The sequence below is a fragment of the Mya arenaria genome, chromosome 2, assembly GCF_026914265.1.
Source record: "Mya arenaria isolate MELC-2E11 chromosome 2, ASM2691426v1".
Taxonomy (NCBI): domain Eukaryota; kingdom Metazoa; phylum Mollusca; class Bivalvia; order Myida; family Myidae; genus Mya; species Mya arenaria.
In genome coordinates, this window is record NC_069123.1 from 19,237,684 (window position 1) to 19,252,594 (window position 14,911).

The 14,911-nt window shown below is 36.4% G+C and overlaps 1 protein-coding gene across 1 annotated transcript in view; it reads right to left on the reverse strand.

Moving 5' to 3' along the window:
* Positions 1–1,320: 1,320 nt before the first annotated feature.
* The window catches only part of LOC128222592 (tachykinin-like peptides receptor 99D), a 71,543-nt gene continuing 57,952 nt past the window's right edge, over positions 1,321–14,911 (reverse strand). Inside the window, exons 3-6 of the mRNA XM_052931687.1 lie at positions 14,212–14,394; positions 13,784–13,934; positions 13,239–13,435; positions 1,321–7,532 (exon numbers count right to left, since the gene is read on the reverse strand). Coding sequence (XP_052787647.1) covers positions 7,271–7,532; positions 13,239–13,435; positions 13,784–13,934; positions 14,212–14,394 — 793 coding nt within the window. The 3' untranslated portion in view covers positions 1,321–7,270. The remainder of the gene's footprint in view (positions 7,533–13,238; positions 13,436–13,783; positions 13,935–14,211; positions 14,395–14,911) is intronic.

A 14,911-nucleotide genomic window follows, 5' to 3' on the forward strand; every position in this document is an offset into this window, starting at 1 on the left:
TGAATGTCATTCGGCTTATAAAGATGAAATCCATCATGCAGAAACCAAAAGAGAAAACAATGTTTGCCTGTTCAACTGTTCGTTTGTTGATACAATTCAATGCCAAAAAGGCACCTAAAATACTTTTTAATATGTTAGGCTGCATCGATAAGGGCGGGAAAATATTGAAGGCATCTGTATCGGAAATAATAATATCAAAACCAGATGGTTCAGACCAACCATTATTCAGTAAATTGACCATAAGAAAATGGATACAAAGGCAGAAAATGATAAATGCCTACAAAAAGTACCAACAGAACGCGTAATCGCCTTGGAAAACACGCCTGTCCCAAGAAGCCTTTTTAAACGGTACAATGCTGATATGCTAACAAGCAGACTTTCATGACTATGCGAGAAGGTCTTTAGAAACATTAAAATTTGATGGAAAACCTCTTTCTGTCTCTTTGAACACATTTTGAACATCTTATCCTTCGAAAGAAGGCAGAATTAATCATGAAACATGTCTTTAAAAATGCTAGTAACATAACAAAGGTGAAAACTGTTCATTTAGGTTTTGTCATATACAGTAACAGCAGTTTGAAGACACAAACCAGAAATGGGCGTGGTGATAGTTCAACAAAAACATTGCATATTCAGGGAGATTTCGCCATACCAAACGATAGGAAAACATTAACATTATTAAGCAAGAACACGGAGCCTCATTACATATTAAACTGACAATAATGATGAGCACTCTGCTTGTGAACTGAAAGGAAGTGAATCTCTATTTATTATAGTGGCGTGCGAAGGATGTCTCCTATTACCAGATGATTCATTTGAAGAAATAAAAGATTCCCCAAGAATGATCATCCATGCAGCATATGCAAGGAAAATAGGCTCTGACATAATATTAGTTTTCAATCCATAAACTGATGTTTAAGTATGACTTAAACTCCATCTCACAGCCAAAATAGTGAGAAATGTATATGAGTATTGGCAGGACTGGTATTCATACCGAGATCAAATGCTATATTCCAGTTCAAAACTTATGTGACATGTTATCTTAAGACCAAATCAATTATATGCAATCATTGTATTGCTTATTTTGCTATGACACAACAAGCTTCTTTAAAGATATGGGTGAAGAGGCCTCATTAAACCACATACACAGAACTGCACTGTGTAACATTTATAGCTGATCTTTACGGCAGCAGCGGATGTTCAACATTTAATCCAAAATTCAAAGGCATTGAAATAATCTCCCCACAACAGAAAATATTTTCTGCATTATCAATAATAATAATAATAATAATAATAATAATAATAATAATAATAATAATAATCACTTTATTTTTAAGAAGGTAACACATGACATAATGACAGTATTAACTATAAAGCATCATATTTTCATTATGGCCTTCTAAAACAAATCATAATGACATACAGCTTTACACAATTAACACATGTATACATAATACTACAAGTCATATAAAGAATTAATGAATAATTAAACATATTAATTATGTTAAACACAAGTACACAATTCAAACATGTTCATGTCATCATTCAAATAGCAAAAAGGATAAAAAAAAACTCAAATGAAGCATTAATGAATGATAAACAATGGTAAACACATGTATCATTTCAGCGAATTTCAAGCACCTACCGACAAACACCCGACTTATTTTTCAATAAGTGCGAACTATAATAATGAATGTAACGTTTTGATAAATTGTTTAATTATGTACAGTCGGATTTCAAGTCTACTAGAATGATTAAATGTTTATTCACAAAGAAAAGCTTTATACTTAAATTTGAACTTTGCCAATTTGAACTTTGCCAATTTGAACTTTGCCAATTTGAACTTTGCCAATTTGTGGACATTTCTGACTATAGGTATTTCATTCCATACGTGCATACTGTTATATGAAAAGGAATCTAGTAGACTTGCGATAATTTATTCTAGGCAACCTATGGCAAATAAGATACTTTAATGTTAAAAGATCAGACAGGTATGTAAGTAACATACCATGCATGGTTTTCTATACAAGTACGGCAGTATGATAGAAACATTTAATATGTTATTGCTAACCATTTTAACTATTGCTACAATCCACAATGTGAAGACCGCTGTGGTCTTTTTAATAGTATTCTTGCCACTCTTCTTTGTAGAATGTTTATTTTATTAACATTTGAACCATTGCCTTTGTCCCAAATTTGAGAACAGTAATTAAATAACGGAAGTATATATATATATGAGTTATAGAACATATATTTCATCTTATCAGTCAGATAATAGATAGCTGTTTTTGAAAGTGAAACTTTTGAGTTTACTTTTTACGGACAAATTCTGTCTATGTATGACACTTGAGGTTATTATCAATGTAAGTACCAAGTAGTTTTTTTTTTCATTAAGATTTTCTAATTTAGTTCATTATTAGATGCAAGTCGGGTGTTGTTTCGTTTTAAATGATACTCCAATGACCATACATATCGGTTTAATTGGATGCAATAACATACTGTTTACCTTGCATCAAATTTATATGCAATTAAGACTAATTTGAAGCTTATGTTTAATTTCTAAGAGATAAGAGACCGCCTAATGCAATGTAGAATCATCTGCAAAGATATCTATATTCATTTTATCACTGCATATTGCCTTCGATGTGTTATATCAGCTTTGGATATGGCGACACTTTTTATAATTGGAAGACATCATCTACCACCACCGATACTGTTTGGATACAAAGAAAATGCGAACAACGGTACACTTCAGCCTGTAATGATGAACCAACCGGTAGCAGCAACTGCATTGTTGAAAACATGGGCTGAAATTGTTTTTATGCGATGAAGACTGATTTTGCTTTAAAAAAAGCAGCCCTACACAGCGACATGTGGTTGTGAAGGTAGTACCTTAAATACAGGCACATATGCTATATGTACCAATGTCTTCACCCTGACATAATTGGCAAGTGAACAGGACTTGGACCAGTTATTGGAGTGCTAGACCATACATTGATACAAATGTGTTCATTGCTAACCATGGAAGTGATTCCTTACCAATATTGTAAAATCTGTGTATATGTTAAATTGCAAGAATTCGATAGGAAATAGGGGTCAATTTACAAATATCTTGAACCAATACTTTTACGTCTAGTTGTTCCTTAACATGACATGCACATTATCTGTGTATTAGTATTAAATGACAGATTTTAAGTGACAAACTCAATTCCAATTGTTGATCATGTTCTTATTATAAAAGAATTTTAGCCTCATCAGACTCGATTTTCAAACATAAATTTTCTCTAAGCTTTCTTTAGATATGTTTGATATTGATTTATTACAAAAAGCGGTTACTCGGCGGGCCAAGTAATCTGGTATACATAAATATTAGTAGATGTGTACGGATAATTAAGTGTTAGGTGGTATTAGCAGGAACAACTCAATATTGTTAAGAGTTATATAAATACAAGTAGGAACTGATAGTTGTAAATGCTATCCTAACTAGGTTACTCATGGTATAAAATATCTAAAAGTTTATGGTTTCGCATTTGTGCTTGATTATCAACAAAATTAAAATGTAAATGCTTTTGATTACGAATTCAATTGTAGAGTTACATATATACTGAACGTTAATGACGTATTGAATGTTATTGTATTTGTTGAAACCAAGTTGATGTTGAAGATGAGTTCCATTCTGTATGTAAACGCGCATGAAATGTAGTTATTAAGAGAAATACATAAAACTTAGAAAAGTTAGAAAAGCTCTGAAATTATGTTAAAAATCACTACTGTATATATTTGCATGCTATTCTTAATAAATATTCTTAAATACTGTTATTCCACTGTTCTCATACTGCTTCCAGTACTGCAACATGAACAATACTGTATGTTTTCCTTGTTGATGTAATACAAATGCATGTGTTAAGATAGTGTATTTATGTAGAAATCTTAATAAAAGTTTTATTTTCCGTTTTTGTTATACATGTATATGTATATGTATAAAAACAAATGAGCTACAATCGAACCCCGTTGGCTTGAACTCCAAGGGACCGGCGAAAATACCTCGAGCATCGGGGAGTCTAGCCAAGCGGGATTGATAAAATTCAGTTCAAAGAAATCAGTCCTTACCATCCAGTTCGAGCCGTCGGAGAAATCGAGTTCGAGCCAACAGGTTTCGACTGTACGTTAACCACATCTGAATGAAGTGGTATTTACTAATAGGATAGCCAAAACTGAGATAATGCATGACAAAATGAACAGTCTAGTTTTGCATTTTAATTGGACTTGTTCATATACTTACAAGCCACCAAGTTAATAGCAAATACTCAAAATAAAGCTTATCTATGAAGCGCACATATTAAACTTATGAAAAATACTGATTCCATTTTGAAAAACAACATACTTATAACATTCATTATGCATGTTCACAGGAAAAATGTATCACTGTACTTGTATATGCTCAAAATACATAAAACATCGGAAATTAGGTTCGTGCTTATTTTTCAGCAGTACTACAATTACAATTTAATTATTTATATGCAACTGCCTATTAGCTCAAGCTTGTCACTGTTACATTGTTTAAATTAAAGGCATTTATTATTTAACACAATCTATCTAACCTTAGTAATAACATCCAATACTATATGTGGTGTTCAATTTAGGCGATATACAGAAAATGGAACACAAACTTTTTTGGTGTTCGAACTTATTTACCAACTGACTCCATCTCTTTAGACATTGAATTGGGGAAAGAAAGCATCGAAATGTAAAATAACGGATGTTCTTTTTCATTAAACCTGGCAAAAAGTATTGATATTTGAAGTATACATTTTATTGAGGTACGTTTTTATATTTATTTACCATGAACGCATCGTTCATTTCGCTAAACGGTTGTGTTTCGCATGATTTACGCTATTCATATTATAGAATGAACTTCTTACACATTTTGTGCTGAATTTCGTTTTGATTATGATCACCACCTATCGTTTAATCTTAATTATCTTAATCTTTTAATAATGATGGATACGTTATTCCTTGATGGAGATATTATTCACATGTATGCGTTAGATTTTCCACATGAATGTTCAAAACAAGAGGGTCAAGATAGCCATTGATCACTCACCTGATTGAACAAAGGGTTCTAACATATTGATCGGGCAACATACTGGATGCTGCACGCCCAAACGCCCGCCCACCTGTTCACCGCAGATTAAACTATAATACGTCCCTTTTTAAACGGGATTTAAAACATGATACAATAACAATATGACTGCATTTGTTTAAAAAAGTTACAAAGGGCCATAACTCTTTTACTGTGAATAAGTTTATGAAGTTTGAAGTTGATATCTTCACATTAGGAGCATTTCTGTGAAAATATTTTAAAGTCAGGTAAATGGTTTCTGAAGAGAAGATTTTCAAAGTTTTCCCCGCCCCTGACGACCATGACTTTTTTATAAACCAACATGGGGTGAAAGAATTTAATTGAGGGTCACCTAAGGAATTTTCTATGCAATTATTTTACAATCAGGTCAGCAGATTCTGAGGAGAAGATTTTAAAAGTTTTGCATGTAGACATAAAGTGAAAAGTAGACCCGTCCCCAAGCGTTTTTTACGAATAAATTTGGGGTAAAGGAATTTGATACCTGAAACATTTTAGTGAAATTATTTTATTTTATTATATAATACGTTTTTCCTTTCGATTGCCATGGCAACCAGAGTTCTACATGGAACAATTTTTATTGAAGAAATCTGAAAGAGTACTACACAAGGCTCATTTCTGTGAAGTTTAGTTGAAATTGTCTCTGTGGTTGAGGAAGAAAAGTTGTTTGAAGAAAAATGTTAAGAACGAACTGACGGACGACGGACGGACGGGCAATCACCCTCCCACAATAGCTCACGCTGAGTACCTATGTGCTAGGTGATCTAAAAACAATTCGAGATAGGTCACTTTACACATTTTTTTTTAATTCAAGCGCATGACCTAGACATGATCTGGTCCGAGTTTTCCGCATATTCAAATGCCAATTAAAGGTATCCATGCGCACACAGTACAGCGAACTTCAGAAAAAGTTGCATAGTTTTGCGTTCAACAAATTGATGACAGACTCAATGATAATAACGATCTACATACAATTAAGCAAGAGCAACTTTGACTAAACATCGAATGTCGTCGGATCAAAAATAAGTGCAAACACCAGGTTTTCTAAAGGCTCACGCAACATTTCCTGATATATCTGTAAACGGGAGACATCTCCAGCTTACAGTTCCTTACATATCTGAAACATCTCAAGCTAACAGTTCCTGACATATCTGTAAACGGGAAACTTTTCCAGCTTACAGCTCCTGACATATCTGTTAACGGGAGACATCACAAGCTTACAGTTCCTGACACATCTGTAAACGGGAATCTTTTCCAGCTTACAGCTCCTGACATATCTGTAAACGGGAGACATCTCCAGCTTACAGTTCCTTACATATCTCTAAACGGGGACATCTCAAGCTTACAATTACTGACATATCTGTAAACAGGAAACATCTCAAGCTTATAGTTCCTGACATATCTGTAAACGGGAGACACCTCAAGCTTACAGTTCCTGACATATCTGTAAACGGGAGACATCTCAAGCTTACAGTTCCTGACATATCTGAAAACGGGAGACATCTCAAGCTTACAGTTCCTGACATATCTGTAAACGGGAGACATCTCAAGCTTACAGTTCCTGACATATCTGTAAACGGGAGACATCTCAAGCTTACAGTTCCTGACATATCTGTAAACGGGAGACATCTCAAGCTTACAGTTCCTGACATATCTGAAAACGGGAGACATCTCAAGCTTACAGTTCTCTACATATCTGTAAACGGGAGACATCTCAAGCTTACAGTTCCTGACATATCTGTAAACGGGAGACATCTCCAGCTTACAGATCCTGACATATTTGTAAACAGGAGACATCTCCAGTTTACAGTTCCTGACATATCTGTAAACGTGGACATCTAAAGCTTACAGTTCTCTACATATCTGTAAACAGGAGAAATCTCAAGCTTACTGTTCCTTACATATCTGTAAACGGGATACATCTGAAGCTTACAGTTCCTGACATATATGTATATCCAGCTTACAGTTCCTCGTTTTTAATGATTAAACTTTACTGACACCACAATGCTTAATGTTTTCTGTTCTGTAGAATAGTAATGAAGTTTAAATAACACATTGACTCTGAAAGCCGTCCCGCGAAATGATAAATCAACACTGCTTTCGCACTACGTCAAGAGTGAACACTTCTTTTCAAACAAAGTCATCCGCCTTCCTCGGTGAAGCGCGGTTATTGACCATGTTGCTGAGATGCGAGCGTCGTGTGGCGTTAGAGTCGTTATCAACGTACTCAGTCATTGTGTGCATCATAGAGCCGTTTCTGTCTGTATATTTCTCTGACATTGCATTGGCACTGGTTGGGAAGAGGGTGCGGCGAAATCGAAGCCGGGTTCGGGTTCTTTTACATTGTCTACAAGGACACCAGCAGAACACGTGCACAAATCCTTCCCTGAACCTGTAAAAGAAAACAGTTATTTAAGACTTAATTTGAAACAGGGTTTGTTTAGTTAATAATTGGATAGAATTGTTTTTGTTTCCTGCTGTAATAAATTTAGGGGTGGAGCGTCCAAGTCCATAAAATGCACCTTTATTGAAGTTACAAATAATGTAACCTTTTACACACAACATGTGCGTACAATGCATGTGGTAACGTACAATGTACCCGCATCTACCATCAAGTCACATATATTGGATCGAAAAGCATTTACATTTTTTTTGAAAACTCTGTCGACAATATAATTTGCTTTAGTGTAAAAATGCCCCAGACTACCCAATGCCAATGATTAGTGGATTCTGAATGATATATCTTCAAATAGGAAAATATGTTCAATAAAAGAATGAAAAATAGTGGATCAAATTCATTCCATGGTTAGACAATTCTTTCTTAAATAAGCTGCAATCACCCCAATGTCACAATACATTGTTGATTGGATAGTGTTGACTATTTGACATGAAAATATATTCATTATTGTAAAAAGACACTTCCGAAAAGTAGTCCCGATGTGTCCTGGGCAGTCCTGGTTTGGCCTTGGGTAGTTTTAAGTGTTCTTGTGTAGTTTTTGGGTGGCCTTGTGTAGTTTTGGATTTTTTTCTGTGCCTTTAATGTGTTATTTGGTGGCCCTGCTGTGTCCTTATTTACTCTCGGGGTGTCATTGAGTAGTCCTCAGGCGTAATTGACTAGTACAGTTATGTCCCTGGGTAGTCATTTGGTGTATTTTGGTTGTTCCGAAATGTCCTTGTATAGTTCTGGACTTTCTATGTGCAATTTAAGGAGTTCCCAGATTGTCTTTGAATTTCGTTAAGTAGTCCTGGGTTGTCCTTAGTAGAACTGGGGTGTCCTTTTGTAGACATGTGGTATCCTATGGTAGTTTTAGGTAGTCCTGAGTCAGTTTTGTGGTGTATTTGGCTGTTCTAGAGTGTCCTTGAGTCCTAGGATGTAAGTTGGTAATCCTAGGATATCATTGGATAGTCCTCGTGTGTCATTGAGGAGTACTGGAGTGTCATTGAGTAATTCTAGAGTGTCATAGGGTAGCCCTCGTGTGTCCTAGCGTAGTAATGGATTATTTTTTAGTAGTGCTGGAGTGTCCTTGTGTAGTACTGAAGTGTCCTCGTGTAGTACTTGAGTTTCCTCGTGTAATATTGCAGTGTCCTTGTGTAGTACTGGGGTGTCCTTGTGTAGTACTGGGGTGTCATTGTGTAGTACTGAAGTGTCCTCGTGTAGTACTTGAGTTTCCTCGTGTAATATTGCAGTGTCCTTGTGTAGTACTGGTGTGTCCTTGTGTAATATTGGTGTGTCCTTGTGTAGTACTAGAGTGTCCTTGTTTAGTACTGGGGTGTCCTTGTGTAGTACTGGGGTGAACTTGAGTAGTACTTGAGATTCCTTGTGTAATATTGCAGTGTCCTTGTGTAATACTAGAGTGTCCTTGTGTAGTACTGGGGTGTCCTTGTGTAGTACTGGAGTGTCCTTGAGTAGTACTTGAGTTTCCTTGTGTTATATTGCAGTGTCCTTGTGTAATACTGGAGTGTCCTTGTGTAGTACTTGGGTGTCCTTGAGTAGTACTTGAGTTTTCTTGTGTAATATTGCAGTGTCCTTGTGTAATACTGGGGTGTCCTTGAGTAGTACTGGAGTGTCCTTGAGTTGTACTGGGGTGTCCTTGAGTAGTATTGGAGTGTCCTTGTGTAGTACTGGAGTGTCCTTGTGTAGTACTGGAGTGTCCTTGAGTAGTACTGGAGTGTCCTCGAATAGAACTTGAGTGCCTTGAGTAGTACTGGGGTGTCCTTGAGTAGTATTGGAGTGTCCTTGTGTAGTACTGGGGTGTCCTTGTGTAGTACTGGGGTGTCCTTGTGTAGTATTGGAGTGTCCTTGTGTAGTACTGGGGTGTCCTTGTTTAGTACTGGGGTGTCCTTATGTAGTACTTGGGTGTCCTTGAGTAGTACTGGGGTGTCCTTGTGTAGTATTGGAGTGTCCTTGTGTAGTACTGGAGTGTCCTTGTGTAGTATTGGGGTGTCCTTGTGTAGTACTGGAGTGTCCTCGTGTAGTACTTGAGTTTCCTTGTGTAATATTGCAGTGTCCTTGTGTAGTACTGGGGTGTCCTTGTGTAATACTGGAGTGTTCTTGTGTAGTACTGGAGTGTCCTTGTGTAGTACTGGGGTGTCCTTGTGTAATACTGGGGTGTCCTTGTGTAATACTGGGGTGTCCTTGAGTAGTACTGGAGTGTCCTTGTGTAGTACTGGAGTGTCCTTGTGTAGTACTGGGGTGTCCTTGTGTAATACTGGAGTGTCCTTGTGTAGTACTGGGGTATCCTTGTGTAGTACTGGGGTGTCCTTGTGTAGTATTGGTGTGTCCTTGTGTAGTACTGGAGTGTCCTTGTGTAGTATTGGAGTGTCCTTGTGTAATACTGGAGTGTCCTTGTGTAATACTGGAGTGTCCTTGTGTAATACTGGAGTGTCCTCGAATAGAACTGGAGTGTCCTTGTGTAGTATTGGAGTGTCCTTGTGTAGTACTGGAGTGTCATTGTGTAATACTGGAGGGTCCTTGTGTAATACTGGGGTGTCCTTGTGTAGTACTGGGGTGTCCCTGTGTAGTACTGGAGTGTCCTTGTGTAGTACTGGGGTGTCCTTGTGTAGTATTGGAGTGTCCTTGTGTAGTACTGGAGTGTCCTTGTGTAGTACTGGGGTGTCCTTGTGTAGTACTGGGGTGTCCTTGTGTAGTATTGGAGTGTCCTTGTGTAGTACTGGGGTGTCCTTGTGTAGTACTGGAGTGCCCTTGTGTAGTATTGAAGTGTCCTTGAGAAGTACTGAAGTGTCCTCGAATAGAACTGGAGTGTCCTTGAGTAGTACTGGAGTGTCCTTGTGTAGTATTGGAGTGTCCTTGTGTAGTACTGGAGTGTCCTTGTGTAGTACTGGAGTGTCCTTGTGTAGTATTGGAGTGTCCTTGTGTAGTACTGGGGTGTCCTTGTGTAGTACTAGAGTGCCCTTGTGTAGTATTGAAGTGTCCTTGAGAAGTACTGAAGTGTCCTCGAATAGAACTGGAGTGTCCTTGAGTAGTACTGGAGTGTCCTTGTGTAGTATTGGAGTGTCCTTGTGTAGTACTGGAGTGTCCTTGTGTAGTACTGGAGTGTCCTTGTGTAGTATTGGAGTGTCCTTGTGTAGTACTGGAGTGTCCTTGTGTAGTACTGGGTGTCCTTGTGTAGTACTGGAGTGTCCTTGTGTAGTATTGGAGTGTCCTTGTGTAATACTGGGGTGTCCTTGTGTAGTACTGGGGTGTCCTTGTGTAGTACTGGGGTGTCCTTGTGTAGTACTGGAGTGTCCTTGTGTAGTACTGGAGTGTCCTTGTGTAGTATTGGAGTGTCCTTGTGTAGTACTGGAGTGTCCTTGTGTAGTACTGGGTGTCCTTGTGTAGTACTGGAGTGTCCTTGTGTAGTATTGGAGTGTCCTTGTGTAATACTGGGGTGTCCTTGTGTAGTACTGGGGTGTCCTTGTGTAGTACTGGAGTGTTCTTGTGTAGTACTGGGGTGTCCTTGTGTAATACTGGAGTGTCCTTGTGTAGTATTGGAGTGTCCTTGTGTAGTACTGGAGTGCCTTTGAGTAGTACTGGGGTGTCCTTGAGTAGTACTGGAGTGTCCTCGAATAGAACTTGAGTGCCTTGAGTAGTACTGGAGTGTTCTTGTGTAGAACTGGAGCGTCCTTGTGTAGAACTCGAGTGTCCTTGTATAGAACTGGAGTGTCCTTGAGTAGTACTTCGGTGTCCTTGAGTAGTACTGGAGGGTCCTCGTGTAATATTGCATTGTCCTGGTGTAGTACTGAAATGTCCTTGTGTAGTATTGGAGTGTCATTTAGTGTTAACAATTCTGTTTAATCATATTAGATATTGACCTCCTCGACTATACATGAAATGGAACTTTATCTCACAAAAAAACCCCACCTTTTTACTATATGTCATTTACATTGATCAGAACATGTGGCGTGTTTTCAAACATTTGTCTTAATTTTTGAAATTCAACTAATTGAATTTGACATGAACATAAAATGGTCTGACCATTTATCATCAATAGTCGCTTCTAAGATTGACAAGATTCTATTTCCAATAATTGACATAGTTACCTTCTCTGACATAAATTTTGTTATAAAGGCTTATATCTTATGTTCGTGAAGTATTGATAACAGTGAAAGTGTGAACTATGAAATTTTCTCAGATGAATTAGACACGAAGGTCGGGAAAAAGGGATTACATTAACTATAATTATCATTTAGACACGAAGGTCGGGAAAAAGGGATTACATTAACTATAATTATCATTAGACACGAAGGTCGGGAAAAGGGATTACATTAACTATAATTATCATTAGACACGAAGGTCGGGAAAAGGGATTACATTAACTATAATTATCATTTAGACACGAAGGTCGGGAAAAAGGGATTACATTAACTATAATTATCATTAGACACGAAGGTCGGGAAAAAGGGATTACATTAACTATAATTACCATTAGACACGAAGGTCGGGAAAAAGGGATTACACTAACTATAATTATCATTTAGACACGAAGGTCGGGAAAATGTGATTACATTAACTATAATTATCATTTAGACACGAAGGTCGGGAAAAAGGGATTACATTAACTATAATTATCATTTAGACACGAAGGTCGGGAAAAAGGGATTACATTAACTATAATTATCATTTATATCATACTAGATCACGTAAGAAAAAATAAAATGGGTTATTTCAAAATGAACAAATTCAAATTGTTCTAAAAATATATGTTCGAGTAAATAATTAGAAAAATAAACACATCCTAGGGACTTTATTACACTGAATGCATATAGTTTTCATATATTGGTACTAGTAAACATGTCTGAAACTGAAAGCAGAATCCGAGAGAACGTACTTTGTTTAAATTATTGGTTTCCTTTATGTTATTTTCTCACTTTTAGAAGTTTTAATTGAATAAGCAATCAAACTTGTATTCTGAAATTATATTAAAAGAAATCATTTGATAAATTTAACTAGTAGAGTTAAAATTTACAGTAACTGAAAACACAACCGCTTAAGGATGGTAAATGCTGATAGCTATGACAATCATTTACAAGTATATAAAAATTATTAATCAAAGTAATGTATACTTAACTAAAACATAGTAATATTGTACTTAAAAAACTCACATTTCCTTCGATCAGTTTGTTTAATTGGAAGGGTAATATTCAGTATTCCTTTATTTAAAATGTATGAGCAAACTCTTCGGCATATTGATTGAACAGAAACTGCACTAACTTGCCCACAATATTGAGAGCACAGGAATGCTTACGCTTCAAGTTTCTTAATGATACATGATATAAGAAAAATATGATGATACACAACTTACTTATCTGTCTAATTATTCAAATATGTCTTAGCATTTAACTATTTCATCGTAAAAAGTAATTAGTAAAAAGGTTAACATACATACATTGAAAGTACGAAAAATGAATTCCCTGTTTAAATTGACTGACAGAAATGTAAATGCAACACTATCAAAACCCCATAGCACCAACTTATAAGACCACCTTCATTAAACGTATTTCGTATAGTTTGAATGCAAACAGTTAGAGCACAATAATCCTTGGAACCATACTAGAAGCAATTAAAACTAGTGGTTTTGGTGTAGAGTGAAACACCAACCTTGAGTTCATCCAGCAGTATATTATTGGATTGTACATGGAATTGCTCATGGCCATGAGATACACGACAATGTAGATCTGCTGGATGTAGCGGAACATTGGAAGGGCTGGAAAGTGATTGGCCAGTAGGAAATACAGGTGCATGGGCAGCCAGCATATGGCGAAGATCACCACAACAACCATCATCATCTTCACTACCTATTATGGAAGAAAAATACTGAGCAAATGATTTTGTTCTAAATGGTATACTATGTTTGATAATTAGTAAGAATAACTGTATTTCAGTATGAATTGTTCGTAATTCGAAAAACATTTTTGGATACTTTAATTTTTGAATAACTCGCAGAAAATCAATAATATAATTCTTATACCTGTATCTTTTATCTCGAATCGAAAATTAGGTGTACATACCCTCGTTATATACTAACGTTCTCGACCGTCACAAAAAGTATTTCAGAGCTAGGAAACCGGTCAAGCATTCTAAAACACGTTCGAAATCAAATTTAAGAGCTATGTATCATAGGTTATGTCCGTTTATCGCATTACCTTCCTTTTAGATTTCACTCTGTCATGCTGCATGGACGTATCTTCCCCTATTACCCTGCTTCCCCAAAGCTCTATTCCCACTCGGGTGTATGTCACTGTGAGGGTCAACAGCGGAAAAATATAGTTCAGTACCAACAGCAGGTAGCTGTACCTGTATCAGAAATGAGTTTAAAAATATTAACAATAAATAAACTTGCAAAATAGGAACTTAATGAACAGACTATATAGAAAAAGACATTTGTTTGCAAAATACTCTTCCAAATCTATGTTGTTCTTTTATTTTAGTTGGAAGTATGCTGAATTACATGAAGATCACATGAACGTGAGTGTGATACAAAGACATCTCATCGTTGTTGCACAAAAGCGAAGATTCACAGAAGAAAGAAAAAATACTAAAATACAACAATTACGACGCGTCATTAACTTACGCTAAATCCGTTTCATCTGGCCACGTATAGCGGCAGGTTGTTGCCACGCCATATTCTACTGTATTGAAGTATACCAGGTTTGGAACCGAGAGACCAATAGAGAACACCCATATTATGCAAATGGCAGATATCACGTGACGTTTTGGCATGCGCGGGCGTAACGGGTACAGGATGGCAGTGTATCTAGAAATATAAGAATCAACCTTTGTGAAGTATCAAATGGTTTTGATTTTTCTTCATGCCAGAAAAAACGAAACCAAATAAAGACCATGCGTTACAGTTCGTCTGAATGCACACAACAATAAGTCTGCACCTATGAATACGATACAATTCTTGTTAAAATGAGTCAATGAAATACATTAAAAGAGGAAGAAGGTTGAGAACGAATGTATTGTACAAGGATCCGTAAATTACCTCTTCATTGGAAATACAGCACTCATGTTATGAATAATTCAGTATATTTCAGTTGAATCCCGCGGGACTACAGCGGTCGAATGCAGGACCTAAACCTAATATGCACTTTTACTTGTTCGACAACATCTGACATTGAAATTAATGTCTCCCGAACAGTTATTGTCTTGTTAGATGCATTTATATTACTAATATGATTGCTAATGTTACCATACATTTGTTTAAGAATTTAAATTTATTTCAATTTCGTTAATGCTATCTTGAAAACAATTAGCAATCTGTGATCTTT